Source organism: Pelmatolapia mariae, linkage group LG20 (assembly GCF_036321145.2).
Source record: "Pelmatolapia mariae isolate MD_Pm_ZW linkage group LG20, Pm_UMD_F_2, whole genome shotgun sequence".
Taxonomy (NCBI): Eukaryota; Metazoa; Chordata; class Actinopteri; order Cichliformes; family Cichlidae; genus Pelmatolapia; species Pelmatolapia mariae.
The window spans coordinates 32,309,830-32,326,580 of NC_086244.1; the positions used below are offsets into that span (position 1 = coordinate 32,309,830).

Here is a 16,751-nt window from a genome sequence, read left to right on the forward strand (position 1 = left end):
GCATTACATATATGCTCAGGCAGAAAGTGTTAACTCAAATAAAAATGTGCTGCGAGCGAGCCAAGCAAAACGGAAACTATTGCAAAAATTCTCTTGTAGGTAAAGTCAGTGCCCCGATTTAATTTACAATCTTAGTAAATAAAAAAAATATGATGAAACTTGTGTTGAAATGCTGTGAGATTCTTGAAAACCTTGACTAAAATCTTGCTGCAAATGTGCCCCATACACATTTGTACACGCATGATTAAAAGAATGTACACATATCAGGACATCATGTGGCTCCACACTGTGGTGCACTACACGTCAGCCTACCCTGACAAGCAAAAGATCCCTGGTTTAATCTAAGGAGGAGACACATATCTCTTGGGGGTTGTGTGAGGAAAGGTATCTACTGTAAAAATCAAACATGCAGTTACCCACTGTGGTGACTCACGATGAGGGAGCGGCTGAAAGTTGTGTTTACATATCAGGACATAATAAAAAAATATTCTGGTCCTTACCAGGGCTCAAATATAACCTCACATGAACAAAACCCAATCCATCAGCCCTCTACCATCATGCTTGATAGTTGGTGCTTGTCCTGATATGCTGCGCTAACATTAGCTGCTTACTTAACATTTTACCTTCTCATTCATACATAGTCATTTCATTCCCCAAAAATCAAGCCGTAATGCTAAACTCAAAGTTTCAAAAGAGGGGTCTATTAGCCAGAACGTGACATCATGGTGCCATGGCCATCTTTCATATACAGTCTGTGGTTTTAGGTGTTAATTGGGCATTTTAAATTAATAGCCTTACTGACTAAGAAGCATGTTTTTTTTCTGACTTGGTAATTTAATAATTTAATATTAAAAAGAAGCGTTCCAACCATGAAGTCATTTCCTTTCAGAGCTTTTGCAGCAGGATGGTCAGATGGAAGATAAGAACATAGAGGAGAAAGAAAGAAAGACAGCAAAGCAAAGCAGATGGGATTGAATGGAGAAGCAATGCTTTTAAAGAAGCGAAGTAGAGGGAGGATACAGGGAAGCCATAAATAAAAGGATCACTCTCCAAGATGGAGATGATATAATTTTAAAAAACAGCTTAAAGAAAAGTGGAGACACTATAAGAGGGAATCAGAGAGTGATCCATCCTGCTATGTCTGATGGAAGCTGAAAGAAGAGACAAAAAAAATAATAGAGAAAAAGACAGGAAAGGAAATGACAGAATGTTTACTCAAGTCTACTCACGTTAATGAGATGGAGAGGTGAAATCTCTGTCTGAGCCCCCGGAACATGACAAAGGACTTGGGCGGGAAGGACCGGGCGGTGACGGTGCAGTATGGTCGCTCATAGGCTCCTGCCGGGCACTCACATCGGAAACCCCCACCCGAAAGCTCCCGGCACGTCCCTCCGTTACGACACACACCTGGCATGCACCTGCCCTGCCGGTGGTCAAACTCACAACGATCACCTGAAACAGAAAAAAACCCCACAATGTTAGTGTTAGCCAACCAAAGCGACCATAAAAGCCGTAAATCTCTCAGTAGTTAATCTAACTTTCACTCAAAGTTTCTGTATATATGCAGAAATACCAAAGCAACAGATTCTGATAAAAATAAACATTCTTGGTATTTATGAACATTTCCACCATTGTTTTCTGCACCAATTCAAAAGGCTAACATCAAATAAACAAATAAATCAATTCCCATCAGTATCCTACCACTTTTGCCATTTCAAAGCTTGTTTCACAGGCAATTAATATTCACAGGATCTGACCTCACTGCTCCCATTGGCAGGTCTGTCAAAACACACAGGTGCTGTGCGACAAAACATTGTTCAGAGCAGCAGAGCACAACTGAAAAATCCACTAAACCTCCAGTGCAACAAATCCCTGATTAAAGTTGAAATAAAACATTGTCTTGATTTAAATAATTTACCGATCTGAGCATGGTGGGGATAATGAGCGGGAAATATGAGCCACCGTTTAAGTTTTTCCCAACATGCTGTAAGTATTACAGCAATATTTTGTGTGAATACAGCTTGTTTTATTCTCCCACAGTAAAATCAAAAATGCACTTCCTGTTCATTTATAGTAAGCTGTTTTCTGTTTTCAGTTTACTCCCTTGCTTTACTCCCTCATGGTTTAAGTGAGAAAATGTTCAAAATTCCACATTAAATACACTTACTCATACAGACCGCACATAAAACACAAACTTTCAGAAAGTTTTAGAATTTATGCATAGTCAGTGTGTTACAGTAAAGTTAGAGTCTGAGTTTGATTAAAGGGATTTGCTTCATAGTGCTGTATCATCACCTTTTAATGCATCTGCTGGAGACAGGGTGGGCTGTGTTTGTCTCATCAATGTTGACAGGTAGCTGTAATATTAGTTTCTAGCAACACCACTTGAGGTTTTTTTTTAAAATCACCAATATTTTGACCTGACCTTTTAGAATTTGGGGGCTGAGCACTAAAGTAACAATGTCTTATATTCAATCAAACTCCAAAAGAGGCTGAAACATATGGTGAGAAATGCGTAAACTCTCTACAACCCTGTAATGCCACACATCAAAAATAAATTGCACAATGCATTTTTAGGCAATAAGCTGCTCAAATGTAGCAATAAACACCTCAGTTTAAAAACAAATGTCTGGCAATCATTAGGCTTTACAGGGTTAAATAGGCAGATTTGGCACATGCTCGTTAACGCAAATATCTACTCAGCAACTCAACGCATTTATGCATGTAGACTTGGTTCAGGACGACCTGTTGAAGCTCAAACTGAGCATCAGAATGGGGAAGAAAGTGAGTCTGGCATGGTTGTTGGCTCCAGACGGGCTGTTCTGAGTATTTTAGAAACTGCTGATCTGCTGCAATTTTTCTGCACAACCTTCTCTAGAGCTAACGGCGAATATATCCTGTGGCAAAGCTCAAATCAACTGTGATGCTACCTAGTCAGTATGGAACAAAATATGTGTAATTTTCCAGCACCTTGTTGAGTCTATGCCATGAAAAATAATGGCAGTTCTGAAGGCAAAAGGAGATCCAACCCAGTCTTGGCAAAGTGTACCTATTGAAGTGGCTGGTAAGTGTATATCATTATGAATAATCAAAATAAATATTTCATTGAGACCAGGGTGTGATTGGCCGAGGGAAATGCTCTTCCCACTCTTCCCACTCTGGTCTGCATGTCCCTGCCTCTGCTAAATTTTTTTTACCCCCGCTGGGGAGGGAAGAGTGCTGTAACACATTAGTGTGCCAAGTCATTTCAGATATTTATTGACTCTCAAGGTCTGAAAATCTGCTGGTGAACTCAGGAAAAACATCTTTTTTCTATTTTTTCCCATAAATTGCCTCCTGAGTAAGAAAATACAGGGCCTAATATACAGTAGAAACTCCATGCAACAACAATGATGCATAACAGCAACATCACTGTACTGCAGCTAAACTTTACTGCTCTTCAGCATAAAATTACAACTTTAAATTTTTACTAAAGCAGCTAACAAGAGGCCTTGTGGTTAATGGTATCACACTTTTTCATTACATTAGCTCAAACGTGTGGTGTATTCCTCTGGCTCACACGGGATCCAGCATGTTAAGTGTGAACTTGGTTAGGACTACTGCAGTGAATGCACAGAGGTAGTAGTGCAATAATAGGGTAAAATGATTGCAAACTGGCATTTTTTGGCAGCGCCTGTGGATATACCAAAATACTGTCTGAGAAGACGACTTCTCTTCCCACAGCCTCCAGAAGCCTGACTGAATTTTTCCATCACAGCAATCATCCAGAGCACACTGCCAAAGTCACACAAGAGTTTCTTAAGGAAGAAAAAATATTACCTGTCCAAGTATATAACCTGACTTGAATCCAAAAGAAACATTGGGGATATTATAAGAATAAAGGCAAAGAAACTGAAATAAAAAAAGGTCTCTGAAGAATGAGTTTAGAAAAAATAAATGACATGAAGTTCCTGTTTTAGGAACCCTCAGATTTAATTCTGCAAAGGAGCACAGGCAATAATAAATACTTAAAGGGCATAAAATTTAAATTAGGATAACATTGTACATCAAGCTCTGATCATCATCATATATGATCAACAGTGAAATGAATCAGAGAAATGTAGCTTTCACGCTCACCGCTGCTGGTTTGCGCAGGTTCATTACTCTCAGCACAGGACTTATATACGTTATGTCGCCTGAGATATGTCTCTCTACAGGTGGTACAATGAGGGTCATGAAAATTACCTTTCCTGTACAGCAACAGGTCTTTTTCCCATGTTAAAGGTTTAAGTGGCAGTGGCAGATTTCCTTTCCTATCAAGCATTCAACCACATTCATCAAGCGCTTTCGATGTAAATTATTCCCTGATTAGCCGATGGGAACGGCAGGGTGCTGATTCCTGAGAAGCAGTAGTAAGAGTAACTGTTGCGCAGGAACTAACATTTACCATCACTCAAACAAACACAAACTGCATGTATTTTTAAAAAAAAAACAACAAAATTACAGCTGCAAGATTTCACCTGTCAACAATAAGACTCTGTATAACATTTGCAATTTATGCCAGAAAAGGGGGTTGAGGGAGGGCGGGGGGGATTTTTCTGTTGACTTAGATGCTGAATAACAAAAACAACATGAGCAAATCTGCAGACGAGAATAAACAGATTTGGCTGCCAGTCAAAGAAGCTCCAGTCTAGAGTGTCTCAAGAGGCATAAACACCCACACAGCACACACACACACACACACACACACGCACGCACACACACACACACACACACACACACACACACACACACACACACACACACACACACAGGCACATATTCAATCAACCACATAAAAAGGTATGAAGGAATACGCTCTCTCTTTCAGGCTTTCACCTTTCCTGGAGCATATTTGGACACACACATTGTCTGACATTTAGCAGCTACACACAAAAAACACCCACACCCAGTGGCCTCCATATCACCAGAGCAGACAGGGTTTGAAACTAGCCTTAAGATAGATGGCTCCTTGAGGACCAACTTTAGAACCTGGGGATGGCTTCAAACACACACACACACGCACACACACACATACACACACACACACACACACACACACACACACACACACACACACACACACCCAGGAAGATACCAAATAAACAAAACACATAACCAAACATCTAAATAATAAATTCAATTCATTATTTTTAACACATAAACACACACACTCAATTTCATGTCCTTTCTTCGATTCTCTATTTCTCTGTGTCACACACACACACACACACACACACACGGACACGCACAGACAAACATGCAAACACACATGGATCATCGCTCCTGCCCTCGAGGCTGTCGGGTTTTATCGTGTAACTGTCTCTGTTGGCACTATGTTTGCACTGCTTTAAGTTTGTGCCAGCGTGCCCACTGGCAAACTTCTCACATCATAACAGTATCGCACACACAACTAAAAACACAACAACAATAAATCATGCGTGTGTAAGTCAATAAACATCCTCACCTTTCAGCAGATACAAATAATATCTGACACACATCACACACAAACACACAGGCATTTGAGGGTGAGTCATGACCACACACACAAATGCACTGCCAGTCAGAGACACAAAGACAGGAGAAGCTGTAAAAGCACGAGCAGTCAGACTCGATACACACTGATACTGACTACGTGTGACGCACACCACATAAACTGAAAGGAACAGTGATTAAGCATTTTAAGCTCGCAAAAGAATTAGTGATATAATTTGCTAAACATGTCACTCTCCCCTGCCATTAGTCCTTTCCTCCACCTCTCCAGCATCCGCCTGTCCTCCACTGCATGCTCTTTTTCGCCTTGACTTCAAATCCAAACGATAACTTCCCTATCAGTCATTTTAACATCTTTTTCATTTCATCCAACCCGTTTTCCCACAACACCTTCCCCCATGTGCCACCAGGCAGCCAATATCTGCTGGTTTTGGCTGACAAACATACTCTCTCACACACTATCAAATCAGCCTGAGGATGGACACACACACACACACACACACACACACACACACACACACACACACACACACACACACACACACACACACAGAGTGAGATGCCCAGTCAAACACCCAGCCCATCTTACAACAGCCCAAGGACATTCAAATTATCACGTGTCTGTCCTTGTTTAGGCTTCTCTCATCCTCTCTCCGATTTCACCTGAAACGTATACTTCAATGTAAGCGCACACAACAGGGAACCAATTAAACTGAGACACCCCACAGACACACAACACAACACACACTCACTAACGCAGCACCATTTCCCTGCTTTTGTCTGTTGCACCCACTCACCCGTACAGACCCTCTCATTAATATTAAAATAAATAAATAGACATTAATACTCATGAATTATGCAGGCAGTGAGACTTACAGACACCTGCAAACACACACACACAAACTCAACACAGGCACATGCTGATTCGTTATGCACACCAAGCTGACTGACTGAAAGTAAACTGATGACGGAAGACTGACAAGAAAATAAAAACAACCTTTGTATACATTTTTACAGTACCAAAAATAACACACACGCACACACACACACACACACACACACACACACACTGGAATTACAAGAAGTAAAGCAGAGCAGATGTGATCTCAGACTGACTCAACAATGGTCTTTTGCCCAGACGGTGAAGGCGTCCACTTGACAAAAGCACTTACGCTGATCAGCAGTGGTGATACACACGCACGCACGCACGCACACACACACACACACACACAGAAGGCAGGACAGAGAGTTTGTAATTCCTCATTTGGCTCTGCGTTTTAACTCACACAAAGACAGAAAGGTCAAGCGCTTGCTAAAAACGTGGGTGTCCGATAGCAAGATAGCACTTAAAATTCCCCACAAACACTTTGCGAACATGGACAGATGGTTTTTAATGAGCAGACAAGAATGGAAATGCACACGCCCACACAAATAAGACACTGCTACCTTAATACATACACCCAGCCAAACAAAGAATCACACACAGACAAAACTCTGCATCATGAAAATATCCCACTACTAAAAAGTAACAAGTGCATTTCCTGCTTTGTTATTTACATTTTAAGAAGGTAATACACGCCAACCCGCTGCAGCTGCACCGAGCAGGGATGCAACTCTTTCTTCTTCTTTTTTTAAAAAAAATTAATAACATGACAAGAAAACAAAGGTCAAAGTGAAAGCTTGAAAATTACATGTACAATGAAATGAATCAGAGAAACGCAGCAAATCTTCATATTTTAGAAGTTAGAATCACAGGGACGGGTTTTAATAGGATCCTTTTGCACAATGTGTAATTTCACTTTTGATAGTTAGGCCCATTTTTCTATTTTATCTTCTAAATAGCCGCACTTTTTTATATCTTATTGTATTTTTTAAAAGTCCATTTCTGCCATTTACTCACAAACAAACCAGCTCAAAACAATTCAGAGAAAAAAATATTCAAGTCTGAAAACTTCTGTCTGAGCTTCCACGCTCCCTTTGTTGTTTGAGACCGAGCACTATTTTCAATCACCTCGTTGTTTCCTCCCCTCCCTGCATCCTCTCCCCGCCCTTTGTTTCTTCCTTCGTTTTTCTAACTTCCACCTTATATCTCTATATATAAAACGCCCCACGCTTTGCTCTTCCTTTCTCCTTCCTCCCTTCATCTTATACCATCTTCTTTTATTCCTCTCCCCCCTCTATGCCAGGCTTAATGCATTCACACCACCCCTTCATTCATTCAGATGTTTTATTCATCAAAGCCAGTATTCTTCAACCACCGCCGGCATCTTAGTTCGCTCCGCCCAATCGCCCACCCCATAACCCTCCTCCTCCACCTCAACACATGGTGCATCCCTCGAGGCCAGCGCGCTCCCAGTTGTCTCCCCCTTCTTCTTCCTGTTGTATCACCTCTATAGGTGTTGCTTGTGCTCCTTTATTTTTGGTGTTTATTTACTTATAGTGTACAACCCACAGGAAAAATTCCTCATTTAGTAAAATATATGATCCAATTTGTGATGTTTTGCATGAATCTGATATTAAACAGCGATAGCTTCCATTATGCTGATACTCTTTATGAATTATCTTACAAGCTGTATTCTAAATAGTAACTCAATAGGGATGGATTCTTAGAAAAAAACTGCTTTCATGTATAAGAAGTAATGGATTTTATCATGATGTGTTTACTTGGAATAAACTGACAAAAGGTCATGTAGCTGCCATGAGAAAAAAAGCAAACAACACCACATATAGAAAGCTTCGCACTGCACAGAGACACAAAACTGAAAGACTATTATTACAGATTTAAACTTGATAAAAGGGGCCAAACCTAATAGGCAAGCCAGGACTCTGACTCACTGATGGAAGTACGGGCTCCAGCCTATATTACCGAACGTATTATTTTTCAGTTCCCACCCTTATTTGTGGGGTCTGAAAGAAGAAATTCTAAAATCTTTTTCTTTATTAGGTTCATTTATATCACAAGAAATTAAACCATTTTAAAAAAAACAACTCATATGGCAAACAGAAAGGGTGTAGGTTAAAGCTACAGCTTAAATAAAAATCAATAAGTAAGTCAATAGCTGTCAATAGACGCTGCTGAGACCTTAAACTGGAAATCAAAGCTTGGATGGGAATCAGGATGACATCATCAGGTGACTTCAGCCCGCTGATAGTCCATCAATCTTCCGAGATGTGTCATCTAAAGGAACGCCTTTATCATAACATCTTATTTGTTCGATTATTCACCGCATGTCATGCAGCTCAAGATTTGTTTGTGTGATATCGCTGCAGCGTGTGCCTCTGCTGAGAAGTGCTCCACCAATTTAACACTGCAGGATCACAATAGATGAGGGAGATATCGTCTGCTTCTTAGGAAAAGAAAAATTGGTCCCTATATTACCCAGAATTCAACTCCACCAGCAGCACTTCTAATGTAGCCTCGAGCCGTTAGCCTCAAGCTGAGATGAAAATCAGTCTTCTGCGCTCATTTCTTGAACTTAACTCCACACACACTGATTTTGGGGCTGAATTTCGTCCTCAGCCATTGCAAAAACATCCATTCAACACATTTGGTTTGATTTGTGAAAACATTTTGTTTGTTCCTTACTTAACAACTTCGATTTGCACTTTTTATACTTCCTCCCTCTCCCATATTTTCTCTCCTCCTCTTCAGTCTCTAAATTTCTCCTTTTTCTTTCCTTCAGGCACTTTTTCTTCATCGTGCTTTTGTATTTCTCTTCCTCTGCCCTATATTGTTTATTAATTTACTTGGTATTGACTTATTTCTGTTTCTTGTGAGCTGTATTTCCCTCCCATACACATGTATTCCCTCTCAAAGCTTTTTTTTAAACAAAATTTTAACTCTTGAGCATTTGTCCTCTTTTGTTTGCTCCCCCTCTTTCCTTCACGTGTTCGGTCTTTTTCAGTGTTCCCATTTCAGCTTTCATCTGCTGCCATCTCTGTCACAACTCTCTCTTGCCCCTGTGTTTCTTCCGTTTTCATGAGATCAGATGACGGACACTGATAACAATCACTTCCCACATTGATTTTTGATTCTCTTTAACCTTCTCTCTTCAGCCTCTAGGCTTTTCTTGCTTATTCTTCTGTTCCCCCTCTTTTTCATTCTCTATTCCTCCATTTTATTGCGCCATACATAATTTCTACGACTCTGCACCCTCCCGTCCTCATCTGAATGAGTTTAAATAACCATCAAAACATCACTGTGTAAACAGAAACTGTAACTTCTGTTACGAGTGCCGCACATTACAAGAGTTATTTTATAAATTAATGTAGTAGTTATTAGGGATGCATAGAGTGATTTTGACTGCTTTGTGTAACATCAGTTTTTTTAGTCCTTATTTCTAGGATCCACTTTTAAAACACTTTCAAAAAGCTGAAGCTGAGAGAGTGACGACTGAAAAACAAAAAGATAATTAATGTATTCAAATCCATCCATCCATTCTTTGCTGCTTATCCTTTTCAGGGTCACAGGGGGGCTGGAGCAAATCCCAGCTGTCTTAGGGTGAGAGGCAGGGTACACCCTGGACAGGTCGCTAGTCTGTCACAGGGCTAACACACAGACACAGACAACCATTCACACGGGCAATTCAGATTTTTCAATTGACCTATCCCCACTAACTGCATGTCTTTGGACTGTGGGAGGAAGCCAGAGTACCCAGAAAGAAGCCACATGGGGAAAACATGCAAACTCCACACAGAAAGACCCCGGCCTGATGGTGGAATTGAACTCAGGACCTTCTTGCTGTGAGGCAACAGTGCTAACCACCGTGCTGCCCAAATAAGTCATATTGCACAACGTTATATATTTCCGAACATAAATAAATGTGGTACTGTAAAGTAGAACTTGAACAATTATGTTTATTTTCCTCTTTTTTATAGGTGCACTACTACAGTAGGTTTTAAATGAAACAATCAAATTGTGAACTGCAGACTTTCAGCATGAATTCACTGGTTTTAAAATGGTATTGCATTAACAGTTTAAGAATTACAGTCATTTCTATATACAAACCCCAATTCCCAAGGCTCAAAAGCAACTGGACAAATTATCACAATTTTTAATAACAATTATTTGTGTATTAAAGTAAATGTTATAGCTGCAGCTATATTTTAGATGCAAATTGTTTTAGGCACTTTATTTTGTGAGGTAAAGAACCTGCAAAAATATAAGATTTACACAAGATTAAATTTAGCTTTAACTAGTGATGTGCGATACCACTGATTTCCTTTCCGATCCGATACCAAGTAAAATTCAGGGTGGTATCGACGATACTGATCCGATACCGATACTTTGTACAAAAACTTATTTTATTTATTGTATCTCAAATTATAGCGTCATAATGATTACAGGACATAAGATTACTTGTTCTTATCACTTAATAATGCAGAGTTCATCATAAAGAAATAAAAAACTGAAGTTGTGCGCTATTTGAACAAGTTGCCTGCCCGCAGCACTAAAGGACTCCGTGAGAGACGTCTGTCTCGCCCTAGCAGCACCTGTCCCTCTCCTCCTCTTCAGTTCGCCTCAACATACGCTCGTCATATTCTGTGATATGATTTACTCTGAGGTAAGGACAAGGTTTGTGGTGTTGCGGCAAAACCTCACTTTTTTGCCACATGTATCGCAAACCACGTCTCAGCTGTTTGTGGAGGTAAAATACGTCCGCACATGACTCCAATTATGCTCAGCCATTGTTGTGAGTGCGCACGCCAAGGGGCTGCCGTATTTCGCACATGACTATGAAAGGCGAAAGAGGAAGTAGTTCCTTCGAATGTAGACAATCCGAATGTTATAGTTCCTTTCCACTGTGTTCCTGTTAATGATAAACTACAAATTTACCCTAAATTACTAAAATATCGATATTTTAATGTGAGAATCGATTCTAGAACATAAATGACTGGTATCGGAGGAATCGATATTTCAGGATCGACCCGCACATCACTAGCTTTAACCTAAACCAGTTTTATGTAGTGAAGTAGAAAGTGATCAGTGTACCCAATGGTGAGACTGATTCATTAAACCACATAATTGCTTCTAGACTTTTGCATGGACCACTAAAGTGAAGGTCTGTGATGTAAAGAAACTGATGGTACAAACAGATCAGGCAACAAACTCAGAGGATCCTAAAAATACCAGCGCTATACACACTCGCTTTACAGAGTAAGCAAACGCCCGAATCACCAAACATGATTTTGAATTACAGCTGTCAACCATGCATTTATGGGTACATGAAGAAACCCATTCGCTTCCGCTCATGAAGAAATCCCAACTATTTATATGCATGTGTAAAACCAGAGAGGATCCAAGATATGTGAACTTCTCCTCTTACCTCCTGCTCCCCAACTTATCTTCCTAAAACTAATTTAGCCTCCTTTTTCCTTCCTCTCACACTGTTTAATGCATTTAGCCTAGTCGACTCCACATATCACATCCCCTGCAGTGTGTTTTTTTCCCCATTTAATGCACATATTTCCATTACACCTACTCTATTATGTTATGTATTTATATGTTTCTATTTCCTCCCGTGCTATCTGTGCTCTTTCCTGAAACCAATTGGTCTTATTGCTCTGGCAAACACTTTATTCTTTGTTACCTCTGACTTACACACACACACACACACACACTTTTATTCTATTAATGACCTCTAAAACACATGTCACTGTCTGAATAATCCATCTTATGCCATTATCTCTCTCTCCTGCACTCTAACCCATCCGGCCTGGTTTTATCTTCCCCACAAAACTCAAAGCTCTCTTCTTCCACATACTCTCCCAGTTTAACCCTCTCCAGAAACTTTTCAAAACTCCTCTTTATCAGATGTATTCTTCTCTTAACTCCATCTTTCTACAGAATACTCAGCACCAAGTCTTTTTTGTTCCCCATTGTGGTAAATGATCTTAATTCCACCTTTTACAACCTCTCATCAGTTTTTTCCTCAAATATTGTCTTTGTCTTATCGTTAAAGCTCTTCGTCTTTGACGCTTAATTCGTTTTCCTTGTCAGGTCTTATCTTTTTAAAACTAATTTCGTTTTCATTTGGATTGCTTTTTAGTTGTCTGTGCTAACTTTGAGTCTCTTCTGTCTTTGGGAGTATAGTGAGTTAGGTGAATATCTTTTCTGCTTCACTTAAATGTTCCCCTCAGAGAATAATCCACAGATTGTTGGTTTAAAATTCACACCAGACTTTTGATAAAATTTTAATTTGTGTACTGTTTTTGTGAGCTCTATTGTTAATTTAGTTTGCATTCTGGTTAGATTAGGTGTTCTTCGCCAAACCCTCTTTTTGCTCTTTCTCCCCCAGCATATGTGATACAGTAAGCAGGTATATAGGACAGTAGAACGCCAGCTGTTCAGGGGGCCAGTCATACAGCTGTTTTTGGTGCTCATGCCATCCTTCAGTTTGAAATGTATTTCCTAGAGGATAGAAACTGTTCAAACTGTTCACATAAACAGCAACAAAGGTCCATCTTGGTGTCTAAAACTGATATTGAATTTGAAGCTGAGAAATATGTTTAACTAGAGAGAAACAAAGGCAGACGACCTTACACTAAATCAGAAAACTAAAGCAGTGCCATCATTGATGTAAATGTTTATATTGTTTTCACTTTCATGTTTTTTAAAAAAAATACAGCTTTAAAAGATTTTTATAATGTAATGAGTAGTTTCCTATTTCATTTGAAATTCTAGTATTGGAACAGCATTTATACCGGTGTATAAAAGTGGTTAATTAAGTTTGATGCAGATAAGTAAGTGTCAATTAACGGTGTGATTAAAACCAAGAAACCAAATAAGTAGAGTGGTCTCTATGAGCAAAGATAATTAATGCACATTGTTAATGTTCTTGAGCCTCAAAATGTGCAACATTACGGATTCTTTCTCTTTGTATGAAGCGCTCTGTCAAAGTGATTTAAGGAGAATTACTGATTTCCTTTCAATGATACAGCAGGATAGATGTGCACCATGCACGCCTGCTCTAAAGGTTAGTGCTACAAAAAACTGCAACTTCATTTCTCAAATTTTCTTTCTCTTGCTTGAGGTGTTCTATATTCATTATTTGCTTTAGTTCATATCTCTTCTATATATCCTCTATACTTTCCAGTTTGTCTCACACACATTAATTTCATGCACTCTTCTTCTGCATTAAATGCTCAACTCTTCATTTCATTCCCCAAACTAATTCCCTCCCTCTTCATTCTCCCTTTCTTTATTCTCTCTCTTTCCTAATTCAAACTAATTTAGTCTCACAGCCTGAACTTCAGTCTTGCTGCAACCCATTCTTTCTCAGTCACTCACTCCTCATCCCATTTCTTCTTCTCTCTAAACCTTCTCCACTTCCTACAAAAAGGTAAAACCTCCATATACATTTAGATTATTCTTCACAAGCTTAAACATTGCCTATTTGTTCTTAGTGTGTGCTCTGGTTTCCATCTCTGCCTGCTGGATTGAATTTCTCCGTGTAACATGCATATCTTCTTTATCACACCCAAAACTAATCTCTCCTCTGCCTACCGCATCACCTTCCCTCCTCTTCTGTTTTTCAGATTTCCTCTAACATACAAACTGCTTCCCCACAACCAAGAGATTTAATTTCTACGTATGCCAACTCTCCCCATTTTATCTTTTCACAAATGTATTTAGTCTGCAGCCATGCCAATTTCTCTCTTTTTGTCATCTTCTCTTTGCATGTCCCAGCTCTCCGAGGTGTAGTATATCTTACTAAATCTGCATAATGTGCATCTGTCTTTATCGCTTCTGAGTCTTTTCTTTCACTTTGTAAGGAGGATCAGATATCCGCTCTTTTAGTCAGTTGTTATCTCTGCCTTTAAGGTGTACCGGGAACTTGTCTTTATACCGCTGAGGTCTTTTTCCTGTTTTCAGGGTTAATGACTGTTGTACGTCCCTGTCAGCACTGTAAGCTTAGCATGTTTTTCAAAGAAATGAATGCTCGAGGCAAGAAATATTACATTTTTTATGAATAGAAACACAGAGCTTCAGCTGAGTTTTGTACAAGTAAAGGTAAGAGCTACAATTTCCTTGCTATATATGTCACCTTGGGAAAAGTGATTAGAGAAGAAAAAGCTTTAAAAAGCATTCAATTACTTCAGTTAGTGGCAATGCCCCTGTTTTTTCTACTCTTTATCACCACAACCTGCATCTCTTCATGTTCAGATGGTAGTCTTTTTTAAGACCACCATTTAATACTATAAATGGTAAAAGAAATATGTAATTCAATAAATAAATAAATAGAACAACAGACACACACAATTCAGTCTGTGGAGCATGCAGTTTCAATTTAAAGCTTAAATGTATTGGATTCCCCAGACAGACATCTGAATGGACGGCAGGTACAAAGAAGCTTACCCATTTGCTAGTTAGGTGAAAATTTTTCTATTCCCACTTTAAACTCATTTTACAAAAGTTCAGAGATCTCAGGTCACAAAAAGTTTGTTAAAGCTCAAATTAGAAGGTCTTTGATATCTGCAGAAGGCTGATGGGAAATAGTTTTGAGAGGTATAAATCAGAGGTTAGAATTTCAAATGCTAATGCTAGTTGGTAAAAATGTGGGGCGCTTCTCTAAAAACACAAATTTATTCAGAAGGCTCAGCTAATGACTCACCAGCAAACAGATAAACGCTGCAAAAGCACAGATGGATCATCTGTGGTGTGAGAGAGAAAAAGATACAAAGTATCACAATTCATGTAATACTACAGATACATATTTGCTTGCTATTAGCTGTTTACTGTTAGCTTGTTACTTCTGCAGCTGTTCATTCACATTATTGGCTCCCCAAAAACAGTTTGGTTATCTTTTATTCTACTTTTATTGTGTTTTGTGAGTTTTAATTTCAATGCAGTGTGGTTACAGCACTCTGCAGTAATTTGTCGTTGTGCTGGTTTCTCCTTTAGTTTGTTTCCTCGAGGTCACCATGCATGTGTTCGGTGGAGGGGCAAAGTGGTGCACGCAGCGAAGTAGCATTGGCAAGACTGAGACAAGAGACTATAAATACAAGTTCATTGATACTTTTCCACAAAGAATTTTTAACATGTAACAGTAAGAAAAGGAAATAGGTGGTAAAACTGGGTTGAAAGGGTGCAGGAGATTCACTAGTTTTATTAGATATACCTGAGGATCCTCTGTGAAAAAGGCCAATCAGCAAAGTCCAAACAAAATCCTGTTTTTAATCTAAAATTCTTTAATCCTTGACTCTAACCCACTGGGTTTAACATATAAGGTGTCACGGTTTCATTTAAAACCCCGGGCTAACCCTGGGGATTCAGTACTCAGCTGAATAGTACATGACCCCTGCTGATGCAGTATTTCACACTACCTTTCTTAGTGCTGTAGATCTGGAGTTGGCACCACAAAGGTAGTGTGAACCTTTTTACGCAGCTTGGGTAAAAAGCAGCGGTAACCCACCTTTAAAGTGTCAAGTATGACTTATCCCGAGGTTAAATGTGGAGTTTAGAGAAAGGTTAGCCTGAGGTTACATGTACTATGAAAACCTTGCCTCATTGGTGAAGGAGGCGAAGATGCTCAATCATGATAAAGATATGGCTTATGCTCTTTGTGATGGGCATACTGTGCTCCACCTACCCTTAAGAAACAGCACAGTGCTTCAGAGATCACACCTGACTCAGATCTTTTGAGTTTCTCCCTCAATGGAAACAGAAAGTTTTCCGACTCGGTCAAAACCTCGGGCCTACCTCCTGCCTGTGTGAGCAATCCACAGATATTCGGGGAACCCAATTCAAAGCTGCAAAAGAGCATATGGGGGGATGGATAATGGCAGGATGGAAAAATGAGCAGCAGCACAAACTTAGTCAGGAGATATCTGGAGAGTTCAGTGTTTGGGAATCAATTCGTCCCTGTTTAGTTGTTGTATTCCTTCTTTTCCTCTTCCCAATAGCTCTAGGGTATTGTCAAGACACTGTAACACCCGACGCCTACGCAGGAAAAGCACAACAATGACTGCCCAGAATCCATCTGATTTCCTTCACTCCCTCTTTCAGCGCTCTATCCCACTCTCTCATAGATGCCTCTCCGTTTTTTCCCCCTATAGCTCCTCGTCCGTGTTATTCTCATCCATCTCCCTAATTTTTCACTATGCTGCCATAGCTGTCTCCCCTCCTTCTTTTCCTTCATCTTTTAAGCTCTGCTGTCCAATCTTTTACACTTTGTGTCATTTCTCTCTGTCCACCCTGTGCCCCCTCACTTAAATGTGTTTTCTGCTCCTGTGGACGC

General features: G+C 39.7%; 1 protein-coding gene across 2 annotated transcripts in view; it reads right to left on the reverse strand.

Moving 5' to 3' along the window:
- celsr3 (cadherin, EGF LAG seven-pass G-type receptor 3) overlaps positions 1–16,751 on the reverse strand; it is a 119,209-nt gene that overhangs the window by 70,814 nt on the left and 31,644 nt on the right. For both annotated transcript variants that reach the window (XM_063463627.1, XM_063463626.1), the window contains exon 4: positions 1,230–1,452. In XM_063463627.1, coding sequence (XP_063319697.1) covers positions 1,230–1,452 — 223 coding nt within the window. The remainder of the gene's footprint in view (positions 1–1,229; positions 1,453–16,751) is intronic.